Raw genomic sequence first — 13,124 nt, 5'->3', positions numbered from 1 at the left:
ATAAATAATGAACTCAATCAAAAGCTTGATTTGTACTAAAATAAAATTAATAGTAAATTCAGTTTAGAGTCATTTATAGAATTTCGTTTTCAGGTTAGCCCAAATACCAACAGTTATTATTTTGTATGGTGCTGTCAGTAAAATACATCACATTTTAAACTCCAAAAGCTCAGTATTATTATGATTCTGAATATTATTACTACTAACACGTTAACTGCTGGATCATTTGTTACCAGGATGCTGTATTATAGTTGTATGCATATACAATATAAGTAATGAACTCAATCAAACCTTGTAAGAAATGTATTAGAAAGCATTGGTTTTATTATCAGAAAAATGTAAAGAAACTGTTAATTACTTTATTTTCACCAGTAACATGACTGAAAGTCTCCCTTTGAATGAGTGTCCTAGAAGCATGGCACCTTACAGGGCACAGGCTAAGAAGCACATGTGCCACAAACACAACGCACACAACACATTTGCTGGTTGGCAACGGTTTGCATTCCGTTGGCAGCAGAATGTCCCTGTAGTGCCGTCCTGGCGCCACAACAAGTCGGACACCTTATGATGAAGAAACGCCTTCTGAGCAGTTCGCTGCCTGCGTCCGTACCAGAGCCTACGGGTTCCACATCGTCCAGTTGATTCACACCGGCTCAATCATCCAGATACTCACCTTGCAAAAAACTTTGTTGTCCTAAAACATTAGGAGCTTTATTCCTTTTTCCCCACGACATAACTACCCTTTTTTTATAACACTACTAGCCACTCTAATTGTCAAAGACAGCATAGAATAATTTAAACATTTTTGCTATCTCTTGGCCTGCCTGCACATTTTTAGCTACTTTCCTCGGTATTTGCATGCGTGTGAATGTCTCTTCGCCAGCGCTCCATACCTCGAGCACGTTCCTCTGAGGTCTGCTTCCCAGACTCTGTCATTATTATCAAGATTCCTTTCCATCATTCTGTCAGCCTTGATACTTACTGTCTTTGAAGGTGACTCTCATGCCGTTTCTCCTCATTTGGCTTACACCCTCACTTCCTCTTTTGTAACATCACCAAAGTCAATCTGACCAATCACACCAAAGCCAAACTAACCAAATCAGATTGCTCAGAGGGACTGGACACACAAACTTACATTGTAGAATTTCTGCAAGGGGTTGCCACCAAAAAATTATTTTACATGTATCCACTAGATGTCAGCCCTATGGTAGTTAACCGAGATGTGGCAGCAAAGCTCCTCAGTAAGCTGGCTGTATCTGCTGTGGTTGTATGCTGAGATATGAGTTCTCTCGTATGTCACCTTTCGCCAGGCTCAATGATATATGGCTTGACGTAAGTTAAACCAATTTAGTGTATAGAATTTTATTCTCACATTAGTTTTGAAAATTTAAAATAAGGCAGAACTGTAATAAAGGTGCCCGCCTCTGGTTGCAAACATGAGAGCCATTCGGATGTAAATCATTAGGATGTTAATCATGAAGACACAAACCCCCATCATTAGTAGATGCACCTATGGCAGCCATGATGTCATTGAGTCTGTGCGTACAGGTCTCTTTCCCTGTCACCTCTGCCACATGTTCTTCTTGACAAATCTGCCCAGGTGACATGTTGATCCTGAGTGAACAGCCTTTCTCAAGTCTAGCCATAAATTCTCCTTTGGACTTGACTCTGCTGCTCCAGGACATTCACAGTGTTGTTCTGAAGCCATTCCTGTGACACTTTGGTTTGATGCTTGGGGTCTCTGGCTTGATGGACAACAAATGTTTTCCCAAGGTACAGGTTTCTTGCGGACGACATCAGGTTTTCCTCCATTATACGGTGTGTACACACACAATAAAAGAGACATGTCCACGATTGAACAAGAAATTCTTGACTATTTGCAGACAACCAGAGGAAAAATGGTTTCCACTAATGCATCATTTTAAGTGTGTGTGTGTGTGTGTGTGTATATAGTGTATGTAATATAGATAGAACCATCAGGTGAGTAAGACAAGTGTCAAGGTAAGGAAATTCTAATCATGGTACCAGATTGTGGGGACATTCATCTTACCCTGTACACGTGACAATGACCATACAAACCCCTATATGTAATTAATATGTAAAAAGATGTTAATATATATGCATGTCACTTTTTTCCATTAGATGAACTGTTTATTAAAAATAAAAAAATTGTACAACAATACTGCTCACAAATAAATAATTTAATTTAGCTTTAGACACACGGAATACAAAAATTGCTAAAAGTGGTTTCTTTCCCCAGTGGCGAAGCAGTCGGCTTTCGCAAAAACTGTGACATTCTTGGATGAATACCCTGTTTTTTTTTTTTTCCCCTCCGCAGCCCACTTTTCAATTTCTGCACATGAATTTCTCATCTACTGCTAATTCAAACCTAATGCGATTTCCGCTAAATGTTTGCTTTTTTCGGTTTTGATCTCGCCGTTGCTGAGGTGAAAGTTAAGCCAGATATTACCGTATATACTCGGCCTTTAAGTTCTCCCACAGATAAGTCGGGGTTTTGATTTTAACGTATAATTTCCATTATTTCATAATGTCGGTCGTATAAGTCGAATGCGGAAAAGTCACGCTATTGGTCCAAAAGATTACGATATGCTAATACCCACCTGAGAGAGTCACCACGGAGCACACAGCGTTTTTATATCTATGTATTGTGCCTACGTGACCACGTGGTAATACCCAAACTATTCCAAAGCGATGTTTGCACTGTTTTGTGTTTTTTGTGTCTCACACCCTCATACACCTTTATCGTAAGAGCATCCCTTATCTACGATGGAGCGTTTTGATCAGAAGAAAATATGAAGCTGGTTTTAAATTAAAATTTAAAATAAATTAAAAGTGGTGAAAGAAATTGGTAACTACGGTGCTGTAACAAAATTTGATGCATCTGAGGAACTGGTGCGAGATTGGTGGGTGCAAGAAGACGTAAAAAAAAAAAAAATTTAAGTGTATTTTTGAATGGGCGTACAAGTTGGGGTCTGATTTTATGATCGTTTTTTTTCGGATTTTAAGACCCGACTTGTATGTGAGTATATAGATAGATCATCACTATGAGGCCAATTCGCCGAGCCCTTTCTTTTTTCTCGTCACAGCCCATTGGTTCCTTACGGTTCTGATTCAGGGAATTTGCAGGATCTTTGCGCCATCCTAGGATTAATTTTAGATGTGGACGGTTCTCATTCAACCTTGAAATTTTATGGCTGCAGATTCAAACCCTGGCTGCTAAATGCGGGATTTAAAATGGACAGAGAGTTGGTAAGGTAGGGGAGTTCGGGCGGTTGGCTGCTACAACTTTTATACAAAAAGCCTGAAAGGGTGATCACAGCGAGCAGGAGGACTCCGCTCAGTGCCGCCAAGAGGTACAAGACCCATGTACTTTCCGACTTGGTGGTAAAAATTGTGCATTTTTTATTTGTGCCGCCCGTGTTTTTTGCCACAACGCACACGTTGTAAGTTGTTCCTGGTGCCAAGTCGTACAGCGTAAAGTTCCGAAATGTCACAAAAATATTGGTTATGGTCCGCATGATTGGAGTGTCTTTTTGACTCAAGGTTATGCGGTACTCGGATAAGACGGAATATGGAGCACACCAGTGGATTTGAGCGGAGCTGTAGGTCGTCTCTGGCACCTCGACCTTTAGGGGTTGACCGGGCTGAATTTTGTCACCTGTCAGTCCTGGACATAGACAATGCTGCAACTTTTGAAGTTCACGACAAGGCCTCTGAAGATGTCGGCATGGATGATAGTCGCATGGGATGTCTTGGTCAGATGGGACCGGACGTTCAGTGGGATTTTCAGTTTCGTCGTAATCCAGTCCACCGGTAAAGAAATCAATTTTTTCAGGGGTGGTCAATTTGTCAGGCCCTTTTTGGGATGTCCGCGTGGAGAGCTCTGTAACGGCGGTACATTGCGAAGGTTGTGAAGTAGTTTGATCTGAATGAGGCTTCAAGGTAGTCGTGTCCTCCTTCCTCTGCGGGATGTCCGATGATCCCAGCACGGTCGACGTGGTGCTGCCGGCTGTAACTGCAGAGGGCGAGTAGACCGGTGTGGTCACGGCGCTTGTTCCAGAGGAGAACTTCAGCGGCTCTTCACTCTGTGTCGTAAAAGACGCATCAGAGGGGTCGCGCCCAACCTCTGCTTTCTCTGTGGCTTTGAAAACTGTTGAGGTTTTCGTTTTGATGGCCTCATGTTCTGTTAAAGTCGACGTCTCTTTTGAAACCTTGGTGACATCTGCCGCTGAACTGGTGGAGCTTTTTCTTCTCACTGGAGAGTCGGTAGCTGAGCTGTTTGGTTCACTAGTCGCCAGTAATCTGTGTGAACATCCCAAGAAAATGCATCTTAGTGACGTTGAAGGTCCATACAATGTTTAAATTATAAAACACACAGGAATTAATTCTTTCCTCTCATCAACCGGACGACAAAGCAAAAACTACGAATTTTTGCCCATGTATTAAAAAAAACAAAAAAAAAAAAAAAACAAATATCACATGGACAAAAATATCGAGAAACCTTAGCAGTGGCAGAGATTTCAGTCTGAAGTGTTCATGGGTCTGACGGGACAAACTTTGCACACCTGCCATTCTTCTCTGCAGGTCCTTCAAACCTTTTTGTAAAGTTGAAAGGAGACCACCGGTGGGCAGATGTATTCGGGTCTCTCTGTTAGGCTCAAGTCCAGACTCTGGCTGGACAACACAAAAACATTCCCAGAGTTCCCCGACCCTTTCCTTACTTTTCCACGGCGGCTTCACTGATGGAGATGTAAAAGCAGGGCGCTGAGTCACAGAGCGCTGTGCAGTTGCTGTCGCCGTCACCGTCGCTCTCACTCCTCGGTAGCTCCGGTGATGTTTGATTGCATCTGAAACGAGAGAAGACGTCGCCATTGAACGACATTTGTAAATACGAAACATCTGCTGGGTGAGAAGACCTTCGATCTTCAGCATCCTCGGGTTTCGTCATCAAGGAAAGTCCGAGCTTATAGATGCTGTAAGGGATTCTGTCTAATGGACGTTATGCATATCCCTAATGACTCTTGCTCAGAAAGCGGACGCCATTTGGTTGTTTCACAATATTTAAGATTAGGTATATAAGTAGGTTTCACATTTCTGCTATCATTTTTGCCCTAAAATAGTGACTTAACATCTGGGACCTTAGTGTTTGGGCGAGGAGAAGGCCGTCTCAAGTGGCGTCAGCTTTCTGAACAAGACCCTTCCTAATTTATAAAAGTTACATTTAAAAGTGAGTGGCCGAGCCCACACCTGTGACAATGACGTTGGGCTCGTCGGTTCAATTTTTGTCATGTTTGTCGCCGTGAAGGCGGTCAGAGTCTGCTGTGTGACTTCAGACAGAGTTAGTCACGTATCGGTATGATCGAGCACGACGATCGAACATCCCACAACGTGGCTAACGGTGAGGATCAGTACGACCCTAAAAATGAGGCCGGCGAGACCGCCAGACTCCCCGATTTCCACACCGAGCGCCGCGAGCACAGCCGTGTGTCCGTGTGGAGGTGGGCGGGAAGGTTTAACTGAACTTTAGATCATCCGCAGCTCAAATACAGCCAGGAATTACGTGAAAAAATAGAATTAATATAAAATAAATAGAAGTAATCATTTCACAAGTACATAACACATTCAGAAATTTAAAAAATGGAATTAGAGGCCTACAGAAAGAAAAGCCTGAACGGTGGTCAAAGATTTTGTAATAGTAATAAAAGGACCTATAAAATATACACTTTTAGAATTAAGAGATTGTACAGCGTTCAAGCATTTTGTATACGGTACTTTCTGAAAGGTAAAATAAAGACTATACATAAAAATGTACATTTTAGACTAAAATACTTTAATCCTATAAAAACCAAAGTGTAATAGTGTACGTGCATTGAAAGGCACAATAAAAATGTAAAGTTTAGGATTAAAAGACGGAACTGTGATCAAGCTCTTTGTAAGAGTACTTCAATCTGTACGCTCATTGTGATTTGAACTATATAAACAGTACAAGAGAGAAATGAATAAATAAACCTTTAATTATGCAAATAAATCTAGTAATTAAGCACCAAACAGATAAAGCTAGCAAACATAAATGTAAACAGTCATTTTACAAGTAAATAAACACATTTCTTTAGACATTAGACATAAATTAAGCAAATCAATAAGTTAGCAAACAGAGATGCTAAATAAGCACATTCATACATAATTAATTAAATAGCTTGGATCGGTTTTATTGATACATAGAATTAGAAATGAAGGAAATCAATAAGTGGAAAAGTAATTAAGCCGACACACACTGCATAGGCAAGTAGGACTACTGGTTTTATTTAAAAAATTAATAAAAATTTAACAATGAAATAGAATGAGCAGCTATTGAAATTAATAACAAAAAATAGAAAAAAAGCGAGTGGGTAGACTTCGGGGATTAATACCAAAAAATAAATGAAGAGCAGCGTGGGCGCTTCTCAGTAAGGTCTGCGTGTTCTGCCCACGTCTGTGTGGTTTCCTTCCGCAGTTAAAGGACGTGCAGGTTGGATGGACTGGTGCCACTAAATCGGAAAACCGTGTGTGTGTGTTTTCCCCTGCAAAGGGCTGCCGCTTGGCCAGGGTTTGTTCCTGCCTTGTTTGCTTCCTTGGAATAAATAAATAGCAAGTGTTCCAATCAATCCATTTTGTATAATATATAGTGTGTGTATTTATAATAATAATAATAATAATAATAATAATGTGTACATTTAATAATTTATTTTTAATTGCTCAAATGCTTATGTTGTAAATTTACTTAAGGAAGTAGATAAGTCGCATTAGTGGCAAGTATGCAAACGAATTAACAAATGCATAATAAAATTAGGATATTCATAAACACGACTGGTAATTTAATAAGTGAACAGAATTTGTGGTTAACAAAACGATAAGCCAGGTATTGAAGTAAATAAATGGTGACGACATTCCCAATTGGACCCTCAAGGCGCATAAAGCCGCTCAGAGTGACAAGTTCGGAGGAGTCGTTAATGTAAAATGCACTAAAACTCCAACGGCGGCTCCTCGCGCCCGCGCTCGCTCTGCCCGTCTCCATTCTGACGTGTCGTGCCGCTCAGCTGCCAGCTTTTCCATCTCAGTATTTACTGTGCGAGGAGCTGCAGGGCTCTTAGTGGTGTTTTGCAGTCTGTCGCCACTAGAGGGCAGCAGCAGGTAACGGACACTTTCAATTGCATTTTTTTTTTGTTTATTTCTTTTTCTGTGTGCTCGTGTGTACGCGCGTGCTCGACCTACAGAAGACATTCCTGGCCCGTCCTTTACACTTAACACGGCACACACACATTTTGGTTCAAGTCCTGCCTTTTGCACACCACTGACTGGTTATGCTCCGGTATGCACTTCTGCCCAAGACACTCCGTCTTTTTGCTTAAAGGCCACATGCTGTAACGTTCAGTGACGTCATATTTAGGTGACGTGAATCGAAAACAGAACATGACTAAATGTTGCCGTTTATTTAATTTTTTTTCATAATTGCCACACTGGGGCTGTTTCTGGAATTGTGATCCCTAGCTGACACAAACCCCCAGGCTGAGCTGCAATTGGAAAACCAAAGGAAATGTAGCCAATTGTATCCTAAATGTTGTAAGTTACCTTGGATGAAGACGTCCACCAGATAAGTAGATGCAAGTGTCGTCCATTGTGTTTCCTAACTGGACTCTTCTGATGTACGATTCCTACAGTTAGTTCAATAGCAGCGCTGAGAGGACTCGGCACAAGTTTAACGGACCCCCAGCTTTGGGCCGTCCATTTGTGTGTTTTTTTTTTAACGTGATTGAACTTGAGCTGATCGCCAGAAAGTACCATGCCAGCCTGTTCACAGCTTAGCTGGAGTGCCAACTAACTTGGGGTCCGTAGATGGCATCTGAGACGGAGACTGAACTTCCACCCTAAGCGCTGAAGCACCAGCACTAATCAGTTGTCTAAGGTCAGGCCAGCTTACTCCATGTTTGGCATCACACTGGAGACAAGGCAGGGACCAACCCAGATGTGGTGCCAGTCCATCACAGGGCAAACTGTCACACACACACACACAAGCCAAATGTCACAAGTGCCAATTCATTATCAAGCGAGTCATAAGGATGAGGGATAATTGGGAATACCAGAAGACGCTGTAGACACACGAGAGAACGTGCCAGCTCCCCACCAATGTCACTGGGCAAAGTATTTGAACCCAGACTGTCGGATTTACTTGGCAGCACCACCATACCAGCCTCCTTGCTAAATGAGGTGTGCGCCTCTGAGAACCTGCCCTGTGATATGAACACGTCAAAGGGCGCCTGCTTACCTGCAGAGTGGGGTGGAGTGACATGAAGGTGACACCGATTTGATTTGGATGAAAAGAGCTGGCGACCCCTTTATTTATTTTTTTCCGCCTTATACAGTTTCTTATATTAGGAATTTGTCCGTTTTCACACACTTTGGGTTCAGAGCACCCCAAGTGCACGTTAAGAGCGTTTATTGAAGGGCACAACAGAGTAGGATCCCCTTTGGCAGTAACGGGGATTTGAACCTTTTGGATGCCAGTGCAGATCCTTAGCCTCAGAGCTGCCCACGGACCCTTAATGATCCATCAAAATTTTATTCAGAGTGGCGCACACATAAAATAAAAAGTCCTACCTGTCAACGACACGAAAGTCGAAGTTTGTGTGCAGACGGCCATCTGCTGCCATCATGGCGTCCTTGCTTGTGTTTCTGATTACTGAGGTGAAGCTTTTCAGCAGCTCCTCTCGAGTGATGTTCTCAACCCGCTCCTTCTGCATGTGGAAACAATCTGCTTGAGCTGCGAAAGAGAAACGTGTTACTTTATTTATTTATTTGTTTGTTTGATGAGGGACTGGCATTGGGCACTTGGGGGGCACCGACCGAATGCAGAAGGGCAGTAACCGATATTTTTTATGTAGACCTCCCACCTTGAGTCCATCTATCCTTCCATTATCTTTGCACCGCTGTAGTTTAGGGGCCACTGATGCCTACAATGGACACCAAACCTGGACGGGATGCCCGTCCACTTCAGTCCACACACACAATCAGTCAGTCAGTAATTGTCCATCCTGCTATATCCTAACACAGGGTAACGGGGTCTGCCGGAGTCAATCCCAGCCAGCACAGGGCGCAAGGCAGGAAGAAATCCCGGGCAGGGCACACACACCAGGGACAATTTAGGATCGGCAATGCACCTAACTGGCATGTCTTTGGACTGTGGGAGGAAACCCACGCAGACACGGGGAGAACATGCAAACTCCACGCAGGGAGGAGACACAATTTAGAGACTGCAGTGGACCCCAATGCGTTCCGCTTTAGGATGTGGGTGAGAAACTCTCCAGAACAAAAGGGAGAACATGACAACAAAACACAGAAGTGGGAGTGCGGCCAGCAATGAGCCTTGTGGTGTCTGAGAGTTGTGCATCATCTGCTTTAGTTTGTTTTTCAAAATAATTAACTCGGGTGACGTACCGGCACTCAGGTTGGTCTCGCAGTGTTGGAAACTCCACCTCGGCGGCCATGTGTCGAGAGTGTCCATCACGTTCAGGCTGCCGATCTCTAAAATCCTGCAGAAGCCGCACGTGCTGTTGATGTCCATTCGGTGAGGGGTCAGCAGCTTCAGTCCTAAGGGGGGTCCGGCAGGCAGTGCGGAGTGGCGGTCATCAGCCACGCCGTCCACCTTAACAATCAGGGAAATGTAGAGAGCGCACCTCAGGATTGCAAACATGACCCTGCAGAACAAGAACTGGGAAAGAATGACAAAGGCTTTGATTAATCTCTGGTATGGCAGACGTTTCAGATTTGTAGAAAAAAAAAGAAAAGACACTCGGGGGGCCGGCGACCCGTCACTCAGACGTTGGTGTGACTCGGTGGTTTGCTCCTCATCCGCACCTAACTGTGTGGGCTGGTGTGCCATCCTTGAACTCGCATCCCCTGTCGGGCTCTGTGATGAAGAGCTGGGCACTCAGTCCCATGGGCACTACAAATGGAAGTGCAGGCTGCGAGAGGTGAGCACTAAAGGTCCTGTCACATTACGTGACGTTCTCAGGTATTTACATAATCTGTGACAGTTGGAGGTAGTCACCTAGTGTGACGCGCCCAGTGACTCACCCCAACTAGTCCACGACGCCCCTTGAAAAAAAAAAAAATCAAATTCGATCTCATCTTCAGTTGTAGGGGTGGGCTGTGCGAGAGCTTTGAACCAATGAACACTCAGCTGGAAGTGCAAAGCACCCAATGCAGCAACGAGGAGTAAGGAACCTCGCAAACAGAAATGCAGCCCGTCTGTCTGATTTCTCATGTTTTACAAACCACGGCGGGATGGGGAAAAAAAATAAAGAAAAAGGGCCGACACCGCGTTGGGACTCACGGTTTGTGTTAACCTTTCAAACGGCGCTGCCCCCATCAGGCAACACGCTGTTAGCTGTCAGAAGAAAGCAGCGAGCGCGACTGGGCTGGAAGGTCGCCGCACGATCGTTAAACGGGACATGGGCACTGCCTTTTAGTCATGTGAGTTGGCACGGCCTGGTGATGACATCAGCAGCAATTGCCAAGTCTGACATACCCAGTGCCAAGAAGTCACATAATGTGATGCCAACTTTAGTCCTTGGGTCTGGCTTCATCAAAGCAAACATTTTAGATGAAGAAAAGCACCTCTCTGTTTGTACTGTTCAATGTTCACAAACACACTTGGATATTCATAACTGGATATTATATATATTTTTTCTTTCTAGGATTATGGCCCGTAAATGCTTACAATATGTTAAAGATTGGCCTCCTCATTCCTGTATCAAATGCATTTACAGTTAGTGCCCACTAGGTGGCATTGGCTATGTAATTCATGTATTAACTGGGAGAATTCATCGGGATAATATTTATTTTTATTCTTTGAATTAAACTGTCCTTCCTGTCTATCTATCAAATCCTGCCAAATACAGTATCTATCTATCTATCATATAGTGTCTTTCCTGCCTGTTTGTCTATCTCTATATTATACTGTATAGTGCCTTTCCTGCCTGTCTGTCTATTACATAGTGCCATTTACTACCTACCCATCATTCTACAGTATAGTGCCATGAAGTAGCCTTTCACATCCACAATAAAGTGCCGTTTTTTTTTTTATCTACCTATGTTTCAGTATATAGCGTCTTTCTCATACATAGAGTACTATTCACTATCTGTCCATCATTATACAGTTTTATTTCCTATAGTATCATTATCTGTTATATACAGTGTACTGCCATGTACTGTACTTTGTAATTCTCCACCATTATATGGTATCTTCTGTTTGTACTCTGTAACGTCACTCACTATCTATTATATAGTGCCTTTCTTAAGTGTCTGGTGTATAGCCATCCACTTCCTGCCTGTCATCATATTGTGCCATTTCTTTTTCTACCAAATACATAATACCTTCCATTTTGTGGGGCGGAGTGGTGGCTCCGAGCTGAGGGCAATCAGAAGGTTTCTGGTTCAAAGCCCGTAAACACCAGAAGTGCCCCAACTCCGTGAGACCCTTAACCTTTAGTTACTCCATCCTGCGTAGGACGTTAATCTGCATCGAGCTCAGCAGTCCTCCAGTTTACAGGGAAAATTTAGGGGGCTGGTGGCAGAATTGGCACTCCAGCCACCGTAAAAAAAAAAAAAACTTCACACTGTGCCGGTGTGGTGCGGAGATGTCACCTGCTGCACTTGGGTCTCTATTCAGGTGGTCCGTTGTGTGGTGGGTGCGGTGACAGGCGATCAGCGCCTGCTCCCCAACCTTCCATTTCTATTCCATTCACTCTGTCACTTGTGTAGTGCATCATGTACCGTATGTCTAGCCGTACTTTATGTGCGTCGCTCGTCTCATCAGTAGGTTTGCGTGTCCCATAGATAAGGCACTATATAATACTGTAGATACAGTAAGGCAGGTAGGCACAGGATATTTGAATGGTGGATAAATAAATAGATGTAAAAGTACTACATATTAGACAGACAGATATATAGAGAGACAGATGGGTGGATAGACAGATTTGAATGGCGCTATATAAGAGGTACCCATATATGTACATCAATGTAAGTGGCACTGTATATTAGACACACCGACATATAAATAGATGGGAATGGCACTAAATAATAGATAGACTGATGCTAAATAACAGACAAATATACAAGTAGACTGATGTAAATGGCACTATTACAGATAGAAATACTTAAATCTGTTTAACGCTAAATAATATTTAGTACTAGAGATGGACGTGAATGACACAACATGACATGGGAGAGATGTGAGCTGCAGTGTGCCACAGACAGACAGATGTATAGATAGATGTGGAAGGCCCTTTTATAATAAATAGACAGACAGACAGACCATACAACAGATACTTAAGAAATACACTATATATTAATATGTGGCACTGTAGTGCCATTGAGACGTATTGAGATGCGAATGGCGCTATATATTACACAGATATATGCTATTTACATGGACAGTGCGATTGTGTCCATCTCTATGTTCATGAGCAGGGTGCCCATAAGGTGTGCCAGGTGTGTTTCACGCCGACGTGGACGTGTGCAGAGTGGCACGGAGCGGCACTTGGACACGCAGGTGCGTCACTCTGCTCCGTGCGTGTCTTCGCTGTTTGTGTGTGTGTGTGAGAGAGCGAGTGTGTCACACACCTTTATGTCAGTTCTTTCATTAGGACGGTCCCTTTCTTTCTAATGCTGGACCCTTTTCATTTCAGTCCATGGAGCGCCTTCACTTTTGTCCTCACGCCTCACAGATCCGTGAAATTGCTTACCTCACAGATTCGGTAACAAAGAGGATTCTCTTGATCCGTTTACTTCGCCTTAAGACCCCCGGTCTTTTTCTTCCACCTTGTGCCAGTGCCGGTGTGCCCCCCAGTGCCGTCTCCTGTTGGATTCTTTTTTTTCTTTTTGGAGTGTGTGCCAATGGCGCTCGGATCGCCCCGTCTGTCCGCCTCTTCCACTTGTCCACTTTGTTTTCTTCTTCCCAGGCGGTGGATGAAGTTTGACCGAGTGGGAGGTTGAAGGGGATGGGCTGTGCCGTTAATGACGGCGCTTCCCCCAAAGACAGAACACTTGCGCAGCTTCCAGTGGAG

At 43.5% G+C, this 13,124-nt stretch overlaps 1 protein-coding gene across 1 annotated transcript; it reads right to left on the bottom strand.

The window, feature by feature from the left end:
* Positions 1-2,936: 2,936 nt before the first annotated feature.
* Positions 2,937-13,124, bottom strand: LOC120516876 (leucine-rich repeat neuronal protein 4-like). Its single transcript, XM_039738865.1, has 5 exons — positions 12,804-13,124; positions 9,493-9,766; positions 8,656-8,818; positions 4,743-4,868; positions 2,937-4,323 (listed from the first exon to the last, which is right to left on the bottom strand). The coding sequence occupies exons 2-5, from the start codon at positions 9,746-9,748 to the stop codon at positions 3,210-3,212; spliced, it is 1,659 nt and encodes a 552-aa protein (XP_039594799.1). The 5' UTR covers positions 9,749-9,766; positions 12,804-13,124; the 3' UTR covers positions 2,937-3,209.

This window comes from Polypterus senegalus, chromosome 16 (assembly GCF_016835505.1).
Source record: "Polypterus senegalus isolate Bchr_013 chromosome 16, ASM1683550v1, whole genome shotgun sequence".
In the NCBI taxonomy this organism is placed as follows: domain Eukaryota; kingdom Metazoa; phylum Chordata; class Cladistia; order Polypteriformes; family Polypteridae; genus Polypterus; species Polypterus senegalus.
This window is presented reverse-complemented; position numbering and strand designations above follow the sequence as displayed.